At 33.2% G+C, this 18,493-nt stretch overlaps 1 protein-coding gene across 5 annotated transcripts in view; it reads right to left on the bottom strand.

The window, feature by feature from the left end:
- Positions 1–18,493, bottom strand: part of LRRC7 (leucine rich repeat containing 7) — a 496,164-nt gene that overhangs the window by 245,993 nt on the left and 231,678 nt on the right. For all 5 annotated transcript variants that reach the window (XM_036890160.2, XM_057500317.1, XM_036890162.2 and 2 more), the window contains exon 5: positions 1,723–1,801. In XM_036890160.2, coding sequence (XP_036746055.1) covers positions 1,723–1,801 — 79 coding nt within the window. The remainder of the gene's footprint in view (positions 1–1,722; positions 1,802–18,493) is intronic.

Here is an 18,493-nt window from a genome sequence, read left to right as displayed (position 1 = left end):
TACTATTTAAATTGACTTTTCTACTGAGTAATTTTTTTCTGATCAAACTATTTATGTTTTCAGTGTTAGGCATTTCTTAACAAGATAGGTCATATTCATACATTTTTAAAAAGTGAATCATATGAAAGGAATTCAGAAACATAGTATTTATTCTTTTTAAAACATTAATAAATGAATGCAATTCAGAGAGACAGACAATAAAACTACAGACTTTAAGCTTTTTTAAAGCTGTAATTCATCATCTGACATCCACTTCCAAAGACCTTAGCATGATTACTAAATAAAACACACACTATTAGAATTAAAGAACTAGGAATCAAAACAATTCATCATCTACCCTGAATTATGACTCAAGTCAAGGATATGGCTGCAATCTCCATGTAAGAAGTTAGCAACATTTATTTCTTTGTGTTCTAAGAGTTCTGGAAAACACTTTTCAAAGAGTTTTGTTTTTACTTCCATATTTTCCTTTTGAGATAGAAAAGTTGTTATCTTTCAAACACATTTTATTGCTTGATGTTCCACACTTTCTACTAAAGGCCTTGAATTATTACACAACTCATTGTAAAGATCTCCATCTGAACTTCTCTTTCTGCATTCCATTTCATTCCTAGTCTCATGTACACACTCTTTTCCCCATCCATAAGAAGCCATCTCACTGCTCCCTCTCTTCAACTCTACTGATGAAAAATTTCCCTTCAAATTCCCTTTCATAAATTTCCTTTGGTCTTCTTCTAAAAATAATCCATTCATTAAATGCCTTTCCAATGGACTTCAGTTTCTTGCAGTCTCCCCAATTTCAACTTCAAAGGATTGAGTGATTTTTCCTAAATTCTACTGTCAGTTTTTGTTTAATTAAGACTATTATTTTATTTTTGAAGTTACACTCATTACTTCATTCCAACACCAATGATTTGTTTCCATCTCATCCAAACACTACCACCACTGTCATTAGCTTTTCTGTATTTTATGTCCACTTCCACTGTTAAGTGACTTTAACATTCAAGTTCATGACTCATGCAGTCCATTCACTTCATGGTTTCTTGATCTATTTGATTCCAAAGCACACTTTAATATTATGACAAAACCATAATTTGCCAACATGGTTGCAGCTGGTTTCATTTTTCCCACGGCATTTCTTTACTAATAGATCATGAATCACAAATATCCTGTTTCTGATTACAGCATCTTTACCATCCTTTTCTCCCATACTGCTATTCTCATAGAATTATATTTTTGCTCTTCCTATAAACTCTGGTGCACAAATACTCCTTTTCTGGCTGTACTCAATTCATTTTCCAGCTTGACCTGTATGATCAGCTATTTTCATGTACCTATGCACATTTGAAACTCTTGCTCTCTCTGGAACTTTCACCAGATCCATGATGCTAATTTTTCACCATGACTATAACTAATAACTGTTTCTTTAGTTTCTGCACTCTTCCATGGAATGTTGCCTAAGAATCACAGAAAAATGATGACAGAGTGTGCTTCAAAGTAATGCCATCTTGTGCCAATTAGGCCTTCACTGTTATTCAGCAATGCTTTTAATCATCTTTTGTTGAACTATTCTGATTTGATTATATCTTTCCCATCATTCCATTAAATTGAATTTTAAATGCAACATTTAAAATTCATTTATTATGTGAATTTTCTTTATCTGGGTACATTATTTTCCAATGGAAACATACACATAAATAAAATGTAGTTGCTCATACTCACTTAGAAATGGGATTGACACTGGCTTCAATAATTGTTAAACACTTACAACACTTTATATTTTCTGGAAATTCTTGTACACCTGAAATGTAAAGAAAAAAATAGTATATGAAAATGTTCCAGCAAAAATTCCTTATAGTTCTAATATTAAGAATAATTAAAACTATGAATTTTTATATAAATGCCATGACAATATTAACTAAGATAATAACTTAATTATTAGTATCATATAAACATACATTTAAAAAATTAAATTTATGGAGATGTGAAGATCATTTCAATCAATTAATTAAATGAACCAAACATAGTAGGCCCTGTTAAGCAATATTTTATGGTGGTAGTAGTTGGAAATTATATATAAAACTGAAGATAATTGTATATTAACATAAGATAGATCTTAGCTCTTTATTAACCTATAGAAACAAAAATGGCTTAAATTATTTGGTTATCAAGTGCTACTACTGAAGGAAAAGGAATTCAGCAGATACAGAAGATAAAATATTTGCTACTTTTATTTTATAAGATTGGGAAGATTGAACACAAACATGTGAAAAATATCCAAGAACACATCATAAAAACTGATCGATATTCCCAAACTAAAAAGGGCTCTGGCAAATTGATGCCATTCTTCCTTGCTGGCAGCTCATAGTTCTGCATCTGCCTGAAAGTGTGGAGATGTGAACAGCCCTTCCTCAGGTCCTCTCTAGAGTCTGCGGTAGTCAGCCTGGCTGATTAACCTTGGAAAACTGCTCCTCTGCTGTCACAGTTGTGCTGTTGGCTATGTGACAGAAAAATACAGGTTTTTTCTATGAAACTGCAAATCAGTAAGCCACAAACCTAATGCATAAATGTGAGGGTCAGAGGAATGAAAGATGTGGAGATCATTTCAAACAACTAATATAAATAAATCAAATAGAGTAGTTTCCTGAAAAAGAAGACTCTGTGAAACCATTCCTTCCTACCATTAGTATAATCATTTAAGTAAAAATAACGCAGCACTACCTGCTCTCAATTTTTGAAACTATTATTAAGCCTGTAAAAATTTCCATAGGGTACTAGTCCTGCACAATACATCATATCTAACAGAAGGATAAGGAACATTTTGCAGCAGGATTTACTTGGTAATAGATACTCAAGAAACCCTGTACCTCCCTAGACTCCGTGGACCTAGACAACCGTGTCCAAGGACTCTGAAGCCCAGTGAGGCAGGTGGGTAACCAAGCCAAGACAGGCCACTTATACACCACACAGTGAAGTTCCAGAAGAGAGTATGGGGACATTTCTTATGCCTTTTACCCTATAACCCCCTTATGCCCTATACCCTTGCTGAAATTTCAGCAGAAACTATACTGTCCTAAAATTATTGCTGACATATTTTTGGGTTCTTAATAAGAATCTAAGGAAACATAGGTGCTCCATTACGTAAGAATTGAATGAGAAAAGTCAATTCTCTTTTTTGGAAAAGCTATAACACAGGGCTGCCCTCATTAACAAATGCTGCCATTAAGAAAATGGCAAATAAGTCGATATGCTAAGCCTTGAGAGAGCCTCAACATATCCTAAGTACTCGTATTTGCTGGGATATCTGCAGTTAACAGGGGTGTAAGGCTTTTTCTTGTATCCCTTTAGCTTTTTCTGCTTAGTCACCAATCTGGGCTCATTACACGCTGGTGTGCCTGATGCCTTATCTCCACAGGTGCCTGCCTTAGGATGATTTTTCCTCAAATTATGTGTAAACCAAGGCATGGAAGCAGAAGCAAATTAAAATACAATTTTGAGGAAAAGACTATCTTTTTATCTTCTACTGAAAATGGAATTTCCTGCTGTGGTGAAAATGCTACTACATGATTTGTTCAAAATCTTATACTATGTTGCTTACAATTTAAACTTAAAATTGTTCTGAGCAGAGTCTATTGGAATAAAATGGAATCCCAAGTTTATCACTTACTGGTTCAGGAACACTAGGCAAGTGATTTAAATGTTCAATGCCTCAGTTTCCTACTCTGAAAAATGGGGATTATATGACTGGTTTCATAAGAGAATTGTGTCTCTATTGCTAAAGATAGAGCAGAGAAAGTAATTGGCAGAAAGTGCTGCATAAATGTTATCTATAATTAGAACAAAATACAAGCAGGCAGTGCCACTCAACAAAGGAACCAAATTTCATGTCAAAATGAGTTGGCTGGAGGTAGTAAGTTCGTGAAATTTACCTACCTAAGAGAACACAGCAAAGAGGTAGGAATTTGTGTGCTGAAGAATATCCCAATTATCTAGTCAACATAGTAGCTGACATAAATGCTCTTGCAGATGGGAAGTAACTTATAAAAAGTATTTTCTATGTACTTATATATTTAAAATACATATTTATATATTATAATGTAAATATATAAATATATAAAACTAGTTTATGCTAAGCAGTGTTTTTTATTTTTGCTGAGGTTTTCATATGTATATTAATTTGCTTCTGAAAGTTGGAACACATTTGGAGAAATAGAATGCCAGGGAAATTATATCATATATACTAAGTTATGAGCCCTAGAGTTCAGGAAAAGTTCTTGGAGCATATCTTTAAGTTGTAGTTCAGTCTATACATGGATAGTCTATCATAGCAGTTAAAAGCACAGGTTGGAAGGGTGACTGAATCCTAGTGTGACAACTAACTCTATAATTTTAGGTGGATATTATACTATTGTAGTGTCACTCATTTCTTATCTAATTCAAAGGGTCAATGTGAGGGTTAGATGATGGTATGAAGGTAAAGCAGTGTTGTGTCTGGCACTTAACTAAGTACCTAATATATGCTAGATAAAATTTATGTATTAATAAGAGGTAAGGTAACCATACTTCTCTATGCCACTGTTTAAAATAATTTAATTCTCTTAGTAATCCTGTGAGAAAGATATTTTAGGCAATACTATTTTCATTTTATGGATGAAGAACCACACATAGACAAAAATTATGTGACAGATTTAAATACCTAATAGGTATTTATAGATGGAAATACATATAGATTTGGATTTAATTCAATTTTTTTAACATCATATCTTTTGTTTCTTTTTACTCCATTATATTACTTCCTACTAAAATTATGTTAGATTTGACTATAGAAGCCACACACTTTTATTAACTTTTGAGACCTGTCTGGCCTCTAAAACACAGTATTTTCAATTTTTATAAAAATATTATAATTAAAAATTATAATATGTAAAAAGATTATATACATATATACTTGTTACATAAATAAATTTATCTTTGTTTTATATATATGTATATATATTTACATACACAAACACATTTTCTAAGATCGACTTAGTTTTGATTTTCAAACTTATTTCATCCAGAAAAAAGAGGATAAATATCTTTTACTTTAACAATACAACTTACTTCAACCATTTTTAGTTGTGATTACTGTAGGAAACTGAGTTGAGCATTTGTAGGCCATTAAATTCAAGTTCTAATCCCTATTTTTCTAACACAGGCCCATAATGAACTCTCTTCTTAGGCCATCAAGAGTTCACTTCTTTTGGGAATCCCTGGAATTCAGCCCATGATTTTAGATTAGATTCAAACCTAGGCAAACAGTTATTAAGGACTGTACTTGGAAATAATTACAATGCAAAATGGTATATCTAGTCTAAAAAATAGAACTATTACCTTATTCACAAATAGTAGATCAATACATCAGTAAATATCAATAAACATCAATAAATGTTTACCCTCCAAATTAGGACACTGTGGTAATATTTTCCCAGTATGTTCATTTTAGTAATGATAACACAAAATCTATTTTTAATTTATTCACAGGATAGAATTAAATGAGAAAGACATTTCTGTATGCTTAACTTAAAACAGAAACAAAGCTTTTAATGCAATGGAATTAATCAAAACTGCATTAACAGAACATTAATATCTTGAAGTGAAAAGATGTAATGACTTCTTTATCTGATTGTTTTCTTTGTTCTTCACCTCTTTAAAAAAATAGGTTGAAAAAGTTCCTGTTCTACTTTCAATTATTCAAGAACTAATCTAGTTTCTGGGTTAGTCATTCTTATTCTTTCCAGCTGCCTCCATTTAACCATTTCTCAGCTCTGTCCTTCCACCATAGGATATGCAGAGGAAGGGAAAGAGGAGAATTCTCAAACCAAACAAATATGTATCTTTCCTGACTAGCATGGGAAAAGTCGAAAGTCACAGTTAAATTTAGGTTTTATATATTCATTTAATTGTTTTTATTTAGATTACCGTATTACTAATGCAGACAACTAAGTCTTGACAGAAGGATCTTAAACTTATAAACAGTACAGTTTTCAATTTCAGTTATAAAATATAAGTATTGATTTCAAAATGAAAATCAAAACTAAAGTACCATTAAAATTTTGGGTTAGGCTTTAAGGTGGTTTTAAAATAGGAAGGCAAATATTTTTCCCATGCAGTGGATATGTCAAGCATCTAAATGTACCAAACAATTTTGTCATTATCAAACACAGAGCCCAACAATAGCAATAGCAACACTGATTCCTATAATTATAAATGGAAAATCCTTGAAAGGCAGACATGAGTGTAAGACATTTCTATAATACATAAACTTCATTTAATCTCACTTTTTGAATATATTTATTTAATGTAGTTTTTATCTGTCCTCATCCAGTCTTTCACTTAAATCCTTAGTCTAAGTATCATCCATGTAAATACATTTAAATTCTACCATCTGCATGAAAATTTATTCAATTATTTAAGTCCATATGACTCTCTCTTCTTAACAGCTAGCATATTAGATTGTATTATGTCTGAAATTAAGTAAGACTAAAAAATAATGAGATGTGGTATGTAGTTATAAGTTGAGGAGACAGTGCTTTACCATCTTATGTTTTTGATATTTGAGTCACTAGCTGTAACTATAGAGACCTTGACAGAAAAGAGTCATTCATACATTTAACAAATATTTATTGAGTACCTACTCTGTGTTAAGGAATTGCACCAAATATTGGGAATATAGCATGAAAAAGATGAATACATCATCTGCACTGGTGGAGCTTATTTTCTAGCAGAGGAATACATACGATAAGCTATAGAGATAATTAACATAAAATCAATATAAAGAATTATATAGTACTTAACAATGAGAAGTTCTATGGAAAAAGATAATTAGGGCAAAATAAAGATAGAACAGAAATGTCTGATACTTGTGAATTTAACCAGGGTAATTAGGGTAAGCATCATTGATTGGGAAGATGGCATTTGAGCAAAGACTTGAAGAAGGTGAGAGAAATAGGGATACAGGTATCTGTATGTCTGAGGATGGAAAGTAAGAGCATTTCAGGAAGAGGGAATAGACAGTGAATATGCTATAGATCTGGATATGCCTGGTGTTTTCTAGGAATAGCCAGGAGGACAGTGTGGCTAGAACACACTGAAGAAGAGAAGAATAACAAAAAATAGGTCAGATTGGTAATAAGGATGTACATGAGGGGACATAAGGGTGACAACTCATGTAGGGCTTCTCGGGCCATTGCAAGAACTTTGGTTTTTACTTTCAATGAAACAGATAGACATTGAAAGATATAAGTGTAATATAGTCTGATTTATAATTTGAGAGGATAACTCTGGTTTGAGTAAGATGGCCTTTCTAAGAGGAAGGCCACTTGGTGGCTATTGTAGTAAAACATGAATAGCATTGATGGTGGCTTGAAGCTGGGTGAGAGTGATGAAGAGAGTGAGAAATGAATGGAATCTGGATAGATTTTGAATATAAGATCAATAGGATTTCCTGATAGGTTGAATGTGGAATGTGAAAGAAAAATGGGAATCAAGGATGACTCCAAATTTTTTTCCCAAGAAACTTGAATGAAAGGGTTGCCTTCAATTTAGATATGAAAAGCAAGATGTGAAATAGGTTTTGGAGAGAAGATAAAGAGTTCGATTTGAACATTTGCAATTTGAGATTTTTTTAGACTTCTAAGAGAAGATAGATTTCAGGTAGGCATTTGCTTATGAACCCATTGTTTAGGGGAAAGGTCAAGGCTGCAGGTTAAAATATGGGGATTTATTATTAAAGATAGTACTTAAATCATGAGACAAAAATGTGAGCCCCATTGATGTGAGTGTGGATAATGAAGAAAAGAGGATGAAGAACTGAATCAGGTAGTATTCCAAAATGAGGATAGAGAGAAGAGGACAAGTCAATACATGGAGCTACATCAGTCAGAGACGGGAGAAGAAAATAAGAGAGTATGGACTTCTAGAAGTCAAATGAAGAAAATATATCAAGTAGAAAAGTGATCATCCATATTAAATGATGTGGATAAGTCAAGTAAGATGACCAAACACTACCTTTGGATTTAGTAATGACATCCATGTGAGCTTGAATGGAAGGATTTTAGTGGTGTAGTGGACTTAAAGACTGGTGTAGAATTAAGAAAGAAGAAGAGGAAAATGATTCTAGGTACAGAATATAGACAATTCCATCCTGAGCTTTTGCTGCAAGGGGAAGGGGTTTATTTGGGAGAAAAGAGCCAATGCATTTTCTTTAGAAGGAATACCAGCATGTATGTACACTGGTTACAATAAGCAAGTAGAGAGGAAAATCTTGACAATGTCATGGTGAGGAGGGTTGCTGGAGTGGTATCTGTGGGTAGGCAAGAAAGGATTGTGGAGAGATTGTCTTTGGAGAGGAACAGAAAAAGTTCACCTGTACTGTAAGGCAGGAATCAGAGAATATGGGTGCAGATGCTGGTAGATGGGTAGGTAATGATGGTAACTGTGGAAGTTATTTACTTAGAGTATTAATTTTCTCAGTGGAGTACGATCAATAGCCATGAAGATGGGAGAGGAGGTGTGGGAGGTCTGGAGACAAAGGAGAACATAAAATAGCCACCAGAAGCGGAGTGTCAACGGGCTAAGAAACTATAACATGATTGCTGGGAAGCATTAAGACTGCACTTCAGATTTGTGATCATGGATTTAAAGTGATAGCGGTCAGTATGGCTGAGCGTTTTTTTCCAGATCCTATTAGCAATAAGTGAAGAGTTAGATTCAGCCAGGGTTATAATTTTACTGAGCAAGTACAATGACATGAGAGGAGCAAGGGGGTCATTTGATTTTTGACCATGAAATTCAAGCCACGCAAAGACAACAAAGAAAAACCCAGATTTGGAAGATCTATGAGAAGGTGGTATTAATAGATTGGTGGTTCTGACAGAGTTAAATGATGGCTGGAATGTATAAGAGTGAGTGATCTGGAAAGATAGGATGATGGAATCAGAGAATGAGATTTGTCAGTTGATATTCAATTTCTTGATATTCCTGACAATACTAAATCAGATCTATTAAAATAATGGATACTCAGCAAGTGTTTGTTAAATTGCATCTAATTATATTTTCACATAGATACCTTTCAGCAATGAAGCACAATTTGTACAAGCATAGAAACCCTTGAATTTAATATAAAGACTTCAGATTCAAATAACCTTTTCTAAGATGAAAAAGGTAATGACCTCTTTCCATAAAATGTAATATAAGTTTCCTATAAATACCAAACTTTGAATGAGTTAGTGTTCTCTCAAATGCAGCATTCTGTCAAATTTATGACTATTACTTAAAAACTCTGGTATAAATCAGCACACATGATAATAGTTATTGTGTCTTCTTCAATTTTGAGAAGGCAGACAGGTTATTTGTATATCTAATACATTAGATTTAGGAGTAGAAAGTGTTAAATTTATTGCCAAAATGTTATAAGTACTTTGCTTTATCTTCACAAAAATTTTGTAAGAGGGTTTATTATTCCCATTTAACTAACGAAGAAACTGAGGCTCAGAGGCTAACCGGGATTTGAAACCAAACCAACCTTATCCCAAATACTATAATAATTTACCTATGCTACCTCATCAAATCTAGGATTTAAACTACTTTGGGGGTATAAGTCTTAGCTACCCAACATTGCCAATGCTGCCTTTTTAACAGAGCAGTGTTGCACATGTACTTCCCAGGTTAAACACCAACAACTCCAACTTTCTGGAACTCTTGAGTTGAATGCACATTCAAGACTGACCAAGTGACATTCTTACATGGAGTATTGTAAACTGCCTTTATTCTATATTTACCTTTGGTCAAATGTCAGATAGTATCAACTTTCTAGAACTTTGAGAGTGATGCTCAGGTAATAAACTTCTTTATTTCCAAGTTTAATATACCTACAAGTGCTATCTATAAGCCTAGTTCAGAATCTTTGTACTCTTTATATGTGATTCAACTGATAGTTATTAGAAGGAACAAATAGGAAGGGGTTATGCAAAATAGGCAAGGTGTCAGTATGAAGAAATGAAAATTGATGCTCTTGTAATAGAGGTCATGATGGGAAAAACTACAAAGTTAATACCAGAACTCTTCAAGTCTACTATTCTTAGTTTGTGTGGAGGCAAACGGTTACACATACTAATAAAAAAAATTAAATAACACAACTCGTGAGGAACTCAAGTCAGCCTAGAAAAGTTGTATGTTAATTAAACTAATTTGAAAAAGATAATGCAAAATGGAAAGTTTTCCATTCAGACTGATAAAAATAAAATAAAAATTTGACATATAAAAGGACAAGCCATATTTTTATTTTGGAAAATTAGTTTGTGTAAACCCATATTCCTCAAGGATATTTGGTAAATGGGGCAATACTCTACTGAATAGGAAGCAGTGATTAAACAGAGATTTCAGAAGGGGCAATCTTGTGTACAGGAGAATGCAAAGGCATCCAGCAATTAGGAAATTTGGAAGAAAATGTACATGTCAGTTAGGAGGGGGAGAGAAAAAAATAAGAACACAAGGACTGGAAGGGTTTGCTTGACTTCTAACCACTGGAGTGAAGGTAGCCAAGAATTCAGTAGAAACCTAAGCAAGAGGAATTAAAAAGTCTCCTGCAAGACTGCCTATTTTAGTGGCATTATAAAGAGAAAAACCAAATGCAGGCAAAATAATCAATAATTCAAGACAGTCATGCAGTTGTTTCTACCTTAAGATCATGTCTGGCAAAAATTTTGAGAAGTGTTTGTGACCAACAATGAGTTCATTCACAGAGGGTGAACCTGACTTGGTCAAAATGAGTGAAAGTGACACCTGATTCCCTCTCTCCTTCTCTTTCTGCTCAACAACAAACATATTGAGTCACTATTACGTGAAATGGAACTGTTTTATAATCTTACTTCATATTTGACTAATGAATATTTCTTTAATTATCAATCAACCACTTTACTGAGTACTTACTATGTCTGCACATTGAAAGTGACTGTTGTGGATCTAGAAACAGTGTAGGATGTAGCAGTTCTTGTTTTCAAGGAGTTTATATTGACACTGGAAAGGAATCTTGCAAAGTATAGAGAAAGCTCACATGCTCTTACTACCAGCTCAATTTTCTTCTCTTAGCATTTTCCAGGATTTACAGGGACACAGAAGACAGGTTAACGTCTCAGCTTAGAAAGGGCTCTGCTGTTAACTAAAGGAAAATTTATCAGTCTAGGTGACAGAGCCAACACAGACTTGAGAAGGATGAGGGGGTGAGGGCAGTTCCTTTCTTGTATACATTTAGTTATATTACCGGATTGTAAATGCTGTCCCCTGGGGAGCAGGTAACACACGTAAGCATTGCTTGTTGCTTTTATTTCCTGATGAAGACATTAGAAAGAGCTAAATGTCCTGGTGTCAGGCTGAGAAGGTGGCAGGAGAACAGACCTCCTTTTTGTTGCCATCGTATTCTTTAATGGAAATAGAGGCAGTTAAGCCTCAGGTTATTTTAACACTGTAATCTTGGGCAGAGTAAATTCTATATAAAAGGAAAGTGGCCTTCCAGTGAGGGAAGTGCTGGTGACTTTCAAACAGAGAGCACTTTAAGAGTGTTGAAGGGAACATTTAATAGGGCAAAATAATAAGCTCTACTCTAAACAAATGGTCTAACGATTTGCCAAACACCAAAGAACATATTTATTGCTGAGAACAACTGCATGGTAACAATTTATCCCCAACCCACATAAGGCTTCTCAAAATAGACTTCCCTAAGAATTTGTGTATACACTACTAGAGTCTTTATTCTTCATTTAATAAGCTCAAAATTTAGAGATTTTGTAATAATTTAACTGGTTACCCATATCTGCTTTTTCTAAGTATGTTTGAGTGAAACTCCCTCTCTTCAGTGAAAGTTGCGGATATTTGTCTTCAGTGTTTTGCATGCATTCCGCAAAGGGGTGGAATAATTGGCAAGTCAGTAAAACACATAATAATGCCTTCAACTCTGATTGCCTTTCATTATAACTAACAATAGTGATTTTGCCCACTATGATGCTGTTCAAATCTATTCTTGTATAGAAATAAGTTTTAGAGGATGAGAGAAAAATCACTTAATTGCTACAGAATTAGGAAGGGTTTTTACATTAATTCATTTTCATTAAAGTCCTTAAATTATAGTGTCAGTCCCTCTGAAGCTATGACAAATCAACAATCAAACTTAAAAGTGAATCACTGCCTAATTAAACCTTATCATTCATTATCTCGCTTTATCGTATGAAACAATTTACTCCATTTTGACCATGTTTCAGCTTTACAAACAGGAATAGACTAGTTATTCAGAGATCACAATATCATAAAATTTATTCATCTTTGATGGACATAGGATTTTAATTTTACTACTGAATTAAGATTGGAAGAATAAAGGATGAAAGAACCATTGGCATGGAAAGCCAATACATTTACCCATGGATTACTGCATGTAATTTTGGGAATAGAAAGACTTAAGAGAGGAAGAAGGGTGATTTACATGCAGCATGAATATTTATTTACCTCTCTCTGTTCTCTGCATGTATGTATAACTTTTTAAGAAAACTGAAATTTCTTAAGAATGATCAAGATTAATATGCTTATTTTTAAGAAAGAACAATAGACACTTTATTGAACACAAGAGGCTGGAGTCTCATTTTCCAGTAAACTTATTTCCAGTTCATTAGGTTTGTTCAATGTCCCAAGTAAGCAAATGAAGCTTGGGGTGCTTTCAAAGTTCCAAGTATATAAAAATCACTGATAGAGTATTTGTCCTAGAAAAACTTATAAAGTAATGGAGAGTAAAGAATATTATTAGTAAATCTCTTGCCTGTACCCTATAACCAGAGAATATGTTTTTACTACAAGCAACAGGAATATTGTTAAAAATTGCCAATGATCTTGTCTACAATATGAATGTCAAGAATAACAAGGAACTAGTATCACCCAAACCATGTTATCTGCAACATATTTCAATCAAAACAATACAATGACCAAAAAAGTCCCAAATATATTGCAATACTGAAAACAGCAGAGTAAACTGTGAGAAAGTACAAATAGCTGCAGTGGTAAATAGAAATGTGGAAATTAATGAATGGAAAATCAACCAACCAACCGACTGAAAGACTAATAAAAAGAGTATTATTTGGAAGATTAGTAAAGTATAAAACCTCTGAGAGGATAGATGATAAAAAAAGTTACAAGACAGATGGTATACAAATAATATTAGAAATATTAGGAATACAATGTTAAGAATACAAAGGAAAAAACAGCCACAGATAGAGATTTATAAAGCATGTAAGAGAATCCCATGGACAATAAAACTGAAACTTTATATAATGGAATAGATGATTTACTAAGAAGTTATAACTTATGAAAAGTTGCTCAAGAATGTATAAAGGAATAAGGATGGGAAAGAAAAATAAATCGTCATGCAGATGATATAATTTATACATAAAAATCCAAAAGAATCTAGTAGTTATATATTAGAATATATAATTCAGGACTGTTGCTGATTGTAAGATAAGATAGCAAAATTAGTAATGTTTTTATATGATATCAACTAAAATTAGAAAAAAGAACCTTTTCTAAAGGGATAAAATTAGAAAAAACTAGCAACTTACACTACTTAGAGATAACTCTGACAACATGTGAGCAAGTCTTTCTTGAAGGAAGTCACAAAACTTTATTGAAAAATGCAAAATAAGACCTAAATTAAGGTAAATACCATACTCATGGATTAAAATACTTACTATCACAAAGACATCAATTGTTCCCAAATTAATCTTTAAACTCAAGCCAATCAAAAAAAAAAAAAACGTTTACTCCAGTAGACTGTGAAGCTGAACCTAAGATTCATAAAGAATTGGGTACCAAGAACAGCAAGACATTTGAAAAAGAAAAAAAAAGGACTATAAAGGGAAGAATGATAAATTTTAGTGTATTAAAATTGGCAAGTTCCTTACGACAAATGCCATCCCAAGTAAAGTTAAAAGACAAGTCACAAATTGGGAGACAATGTTTGTAATTTCTTTAATTAACAAGAAACTAGTGTTCACAGTATATAAATCTTTCAAATCACCATGAACCTAATAGACAAGCAATCCAAAATAAAAATGGACCAAAAAGACGATTTGTAGAGAAAGATACTCTACACTCTCCAATAAAAATAAATGAAAAAAATTCCAACTTTACTAGCGATTAGGGAAATATAAATTAAAATATCAAGTGGACAATATTTGAAATATCTAATAACCAAGTGTTGACAAGGATATGGAGCACGAGACTTAGCTGGTACAATAAGATCCACATTGATCATTGAGAACAAATTTTAGAAATGAGGAATGAAATATTTGGAGAATAATATATATAATGTGTTAGTACTTCATTGACATTTTAAACACACTAAGGTGGAGGGAAACAGTGGAAGGGGATGAGAATTTATAGGTTTCTATAATGTTTTATTCATTTTTAAGAAATTTGAGTTATATCCACAATAAATTCTAACACTAATCTCCGTTGTGGGCATACTGTTGTCACATATTTTTTCTTCATGTTTAAAATGTTTAACAGTTTAAAATAGTTTAATAGTTTAAAAATTAAAACCACAAAAATTTAATGCAATGAATTGGCGAGTGTTTTAACACTAAATTGAGTTTTAAATGATGAGTAAGATCAAACCAAGTGAAAAGTGTGAAAGGTGATTTAGGCAGAGGAAATTTTATATATATATATATATATATATGGGTGTGTTTGTGTGTGTGTGTGTGTGTGTGTATTATACAGCATATTGCAATAATATAATAAAAATATAATGATTGTATATACTCATGGAGATGGTGAAGCAGTATTGAATGTATAAGGAAACTCTTCAGTACCTGGACCAAATCGTCTTTGACGGAATTGGCAGAAGAGATGGAAGTCAATTGTGGTGACTTACAATGCTGTGTTAGGGACCCTACTCTCTATCATAGATTAATTGAAGAATCTAAAGTAGGAGAGTAACAGTCATATTTGCAATTTAGAAAGAGTGCAAATGCTGCTTTGTGGAGAATGCGTTTGGTAATGGTTGTGGGAATAATGGGGATGGGGAGACCGATTAGGAGGCTATGTAAGTAGTCCAGGAAAGAGTCAAAGGGACTAAATTAAGATTGTAACAATGGAGATGGTGAGAAGGAAACAGACTTGAGATATACGAGGTCATTTGGCAGGATTTGGTGAGCGAATGCATATGGGAGTTGGAGGAAAGAATGGCTTTTTGCATTCATTGTCTATGTGGATAATAGTAACATTAACAGAGAACTGGATAATGGAGGAAAAGGAGGTTGGGTGGATGATAAACATGGTTTTAAACACACTATCTTTGCAGTATTTGTGGAACATATGTCTATGTCCATCATGCAGTTGCCTATACCAGTCTGAAGCTCAAGGGAGAGGTCAAAGTTTGATGTGATGTCGTCATTATCCTAAGGAACAAAGGTATTAAATATATTACTATATGGAAGGTTAATGCTGATTTTAGTGTCACTACAGTGTCATGTACATCTTTTATAGCACTTAGTGACAGCATTTAACAGGTTCTGAGTATTATAGTTGGGGACCTTATTTTATGTACGGTCCATAATAGAATGTAACATAAATAAATATATATATATATATATATATATATGTATGTGTGTGTGTGTGTGTATATATGTATGTATTTAAAATAATGCTTCTGTATAATGTTTATTTATCAGCCAAATGTGTACTTAGTACCTGCCATGTATGCTGGACTTAGTGTTTGTAGCTCCAGAGAAATGAGTAAGATAGGTCCTGATCTCAAGAGTTCAAATTCTAATAAAATCTTTATGGATACATAGAAATTAAATTAAAAAGTGAGATAAGGTCAAAACAAAAACATATACATGGTATAAAGTTATCACAGAGGAAGGAAAAATTAATTTTCTTTGTGTATATGGTATCACTAAAGTTTCTCAAATTACATGACATCTGAAATGTCTTCTTAAAGGTGAAGAGGACTCTGATTGATGAGGTATAGCAGTGGGGAAGAAGGAATATTTTGGACAGAGAAAATAGTATCATTCCTTGTGTAACAAGCCTGACACATTTGGGAATGGCAATTTGGTATTACCTGAGGATGAAACAGAAGTGGAATGGGTTAGCTGGAGATCTAGTTAGAGAGGTAGATGAAAGGTATTCCCACAAATTCGATAGATATTTTTCTGCACACAATAGTTCATTTACCTAAAGTTTTTAATAAAGAATTTTTGAAATACAGGATGAAAAATGTAGAATTAAGATTCCAGGTGGAAGAACTCAACAGGGACAGTGAAGACTGGAAGCCACATGAACAGCCACAATCAGGCTTAACCTCAGCCTCTAAGTGAATTAGTTTCATCATAAGCAATCATTCATCAAATTCAAACACATCTCAGGCAAATTTTTACATAGACTAACTAGTACTTGAGTGTGCCCCTCCTTCAAAATGGACATTTTACTTTCTGTCCCTATTCCCAATACTGATTACATTCTCTCATGTCTTGACTCTTTTTCCCGCTAGGCTCTCCCAATCTTGTCAACTGTAATGCTGACACTGCACTTATTTTCTGTTCTCTGTGTGTTTGTCATTTGACACATTCCCCAAAAATCTATTATGTTCCTTAAGTAACTGAATAGGTCTCTGCCACAGAAATCAGTGACAGCTTTTTAGGTATGCTATTCATGTGTTGAAATCTTCTACAGCGTGTGTAACTTCTAACGATGGCTGGTACATCATCATGCTCATCAAACCTTTGGTACTTTGCTAACTTTGCAGAATGGTTGGTCATGTTTTACATGACTTTTTGCATAAACATTTCCAGAATATAGAGATCACAATCACAACTAAAACTCCCTAAGCAATACTTCATAAGGATGTTTGCAGATTTACTTCTGAGTTGAGGAAAAGTAACTTGTAATTCACTTCCTGGCAACAAAAATTTCCTGAGGCAGGAGGGCTACTAGGAGATTATTATAATACTCATCACAATGTCCTATTTCTCAGGAGTTTGTTTTCGGTGATGAATTTTTTCTGATCCACTTTAAAAATAAGGTAAATTTTTATTTACTTGGTTGGATTATCCAGCTAAACCTTCCTGAAGGCCAAGGGATATGTTTGTGTTATATTTGGCCCTATAGTTCTCAGAAATTGTATTGTAAAAACAGAATTTGATGTGCAAATGCATATAAATATAGAAGCAGTACTAATTGTTAATGAAGTATAGAAATACCAATCCATACAAATATGTGACCTCTAAATCTATTCCTAAAAGAATAAAAGTAGATACGATGTCATCTTTCAATGGGCCTAAATCTAGCTGCTAGTCCCTCTCTCAGTTAGCATATGGTCCTTTTAAGATTGTCTTTCTGGAAAACTGCTAAGTGGTAAGTCAAGTAGATGTAGAAGGATGTGTATGTCCCTTGTTTGCATTCTCTTTCTTTCAAATGAAATGTTCTCTTTCATTCAGATGCGACTGTGCTTCATGGAATTCCTCAGGCCATATCCCTTACTTAAACTCTTCCCTAATAATAAAACAGTAGAAATTAATCTTCCTATTCTCTAAGAATTTACAATTGTAATTTGTGCCATATAGCTAAGCACTTTATAGTGTTTTATAATAGTCACTGTTTATTTATAGGTGTTAATCTTATCTCCTGTAAACTGCTCTATGACCCTTATAGATATGAATTGGAAAAATCATTAGCAATTCACACTGGTAAATTTCAACAGGTGTTCCATGTTCCAGAGGGCCATTCATTCATGAATTCATTCAATAAATGTTTACTGTGCTCTTATAATGTGCCACACACTGTTTTGGACCATAGCGATGCACTAGTGACCAAAACAACAATAAAATTAGGACATCAATGAATTTAACTCTAGTAAGAGGAATCTAAACAATAAATGAATTTAAATATAGAGTATGTTAGTTCTCATAAACGATATTAAGAAAACAAAACAGGGAAATAGATGATAACAGCAGGATCTTAATTTTAAACAAGATGGTCCAGAATTTCTTAAGGATGTCCAATTTGCCTAAAAATCAAAAGATTTTTCTGGTAGTCCTTAAAGACAGATTAAATTAAGATCCTTATTTACCTAGAATGTCAAGTCCATCTTATGTAACTTCTTCTTTTTTTTACTGTGCTTGAATTAGTTTGTTTTACCTTATTATTTTTGAGCCTCTTTACTGAAGTGTAATTGATACAAAATGAACTGCATACATTCAATGTATATAATTTGATGACTTTGAACATATGCAAACACCAATGATACCATAATCACAAACAAGGTAATAGACGAATCCAGCAATTCCCAGAGTTTTCTTTTGTCCCTGAGTTTTCTCCTTTTTGCATAGTGAGAGCATTTAACATGAGACCTACCCTCTTAACAAATTTTGAAGTGCACAATACCAAACCATTAACTATAGTTACTATG

This window comes from Manis pentadactyla, chromosome 4 (genome assembly GCF_030020395.1).
Source record: "Manis pentadactyla isolate mManPen7 chromosome 4, mManPen7.hap1, whole genome shotgun sequence".
Classification (NCBI taxonomy): Eukaryota; Metazoa; Chordata; class Mammalia; order Pholidota; family Manidae; genus Manis; species Manis pentadactyla.
This window is presented reverse-complemented; position numbering and strand designations above follow the sequence as displayed.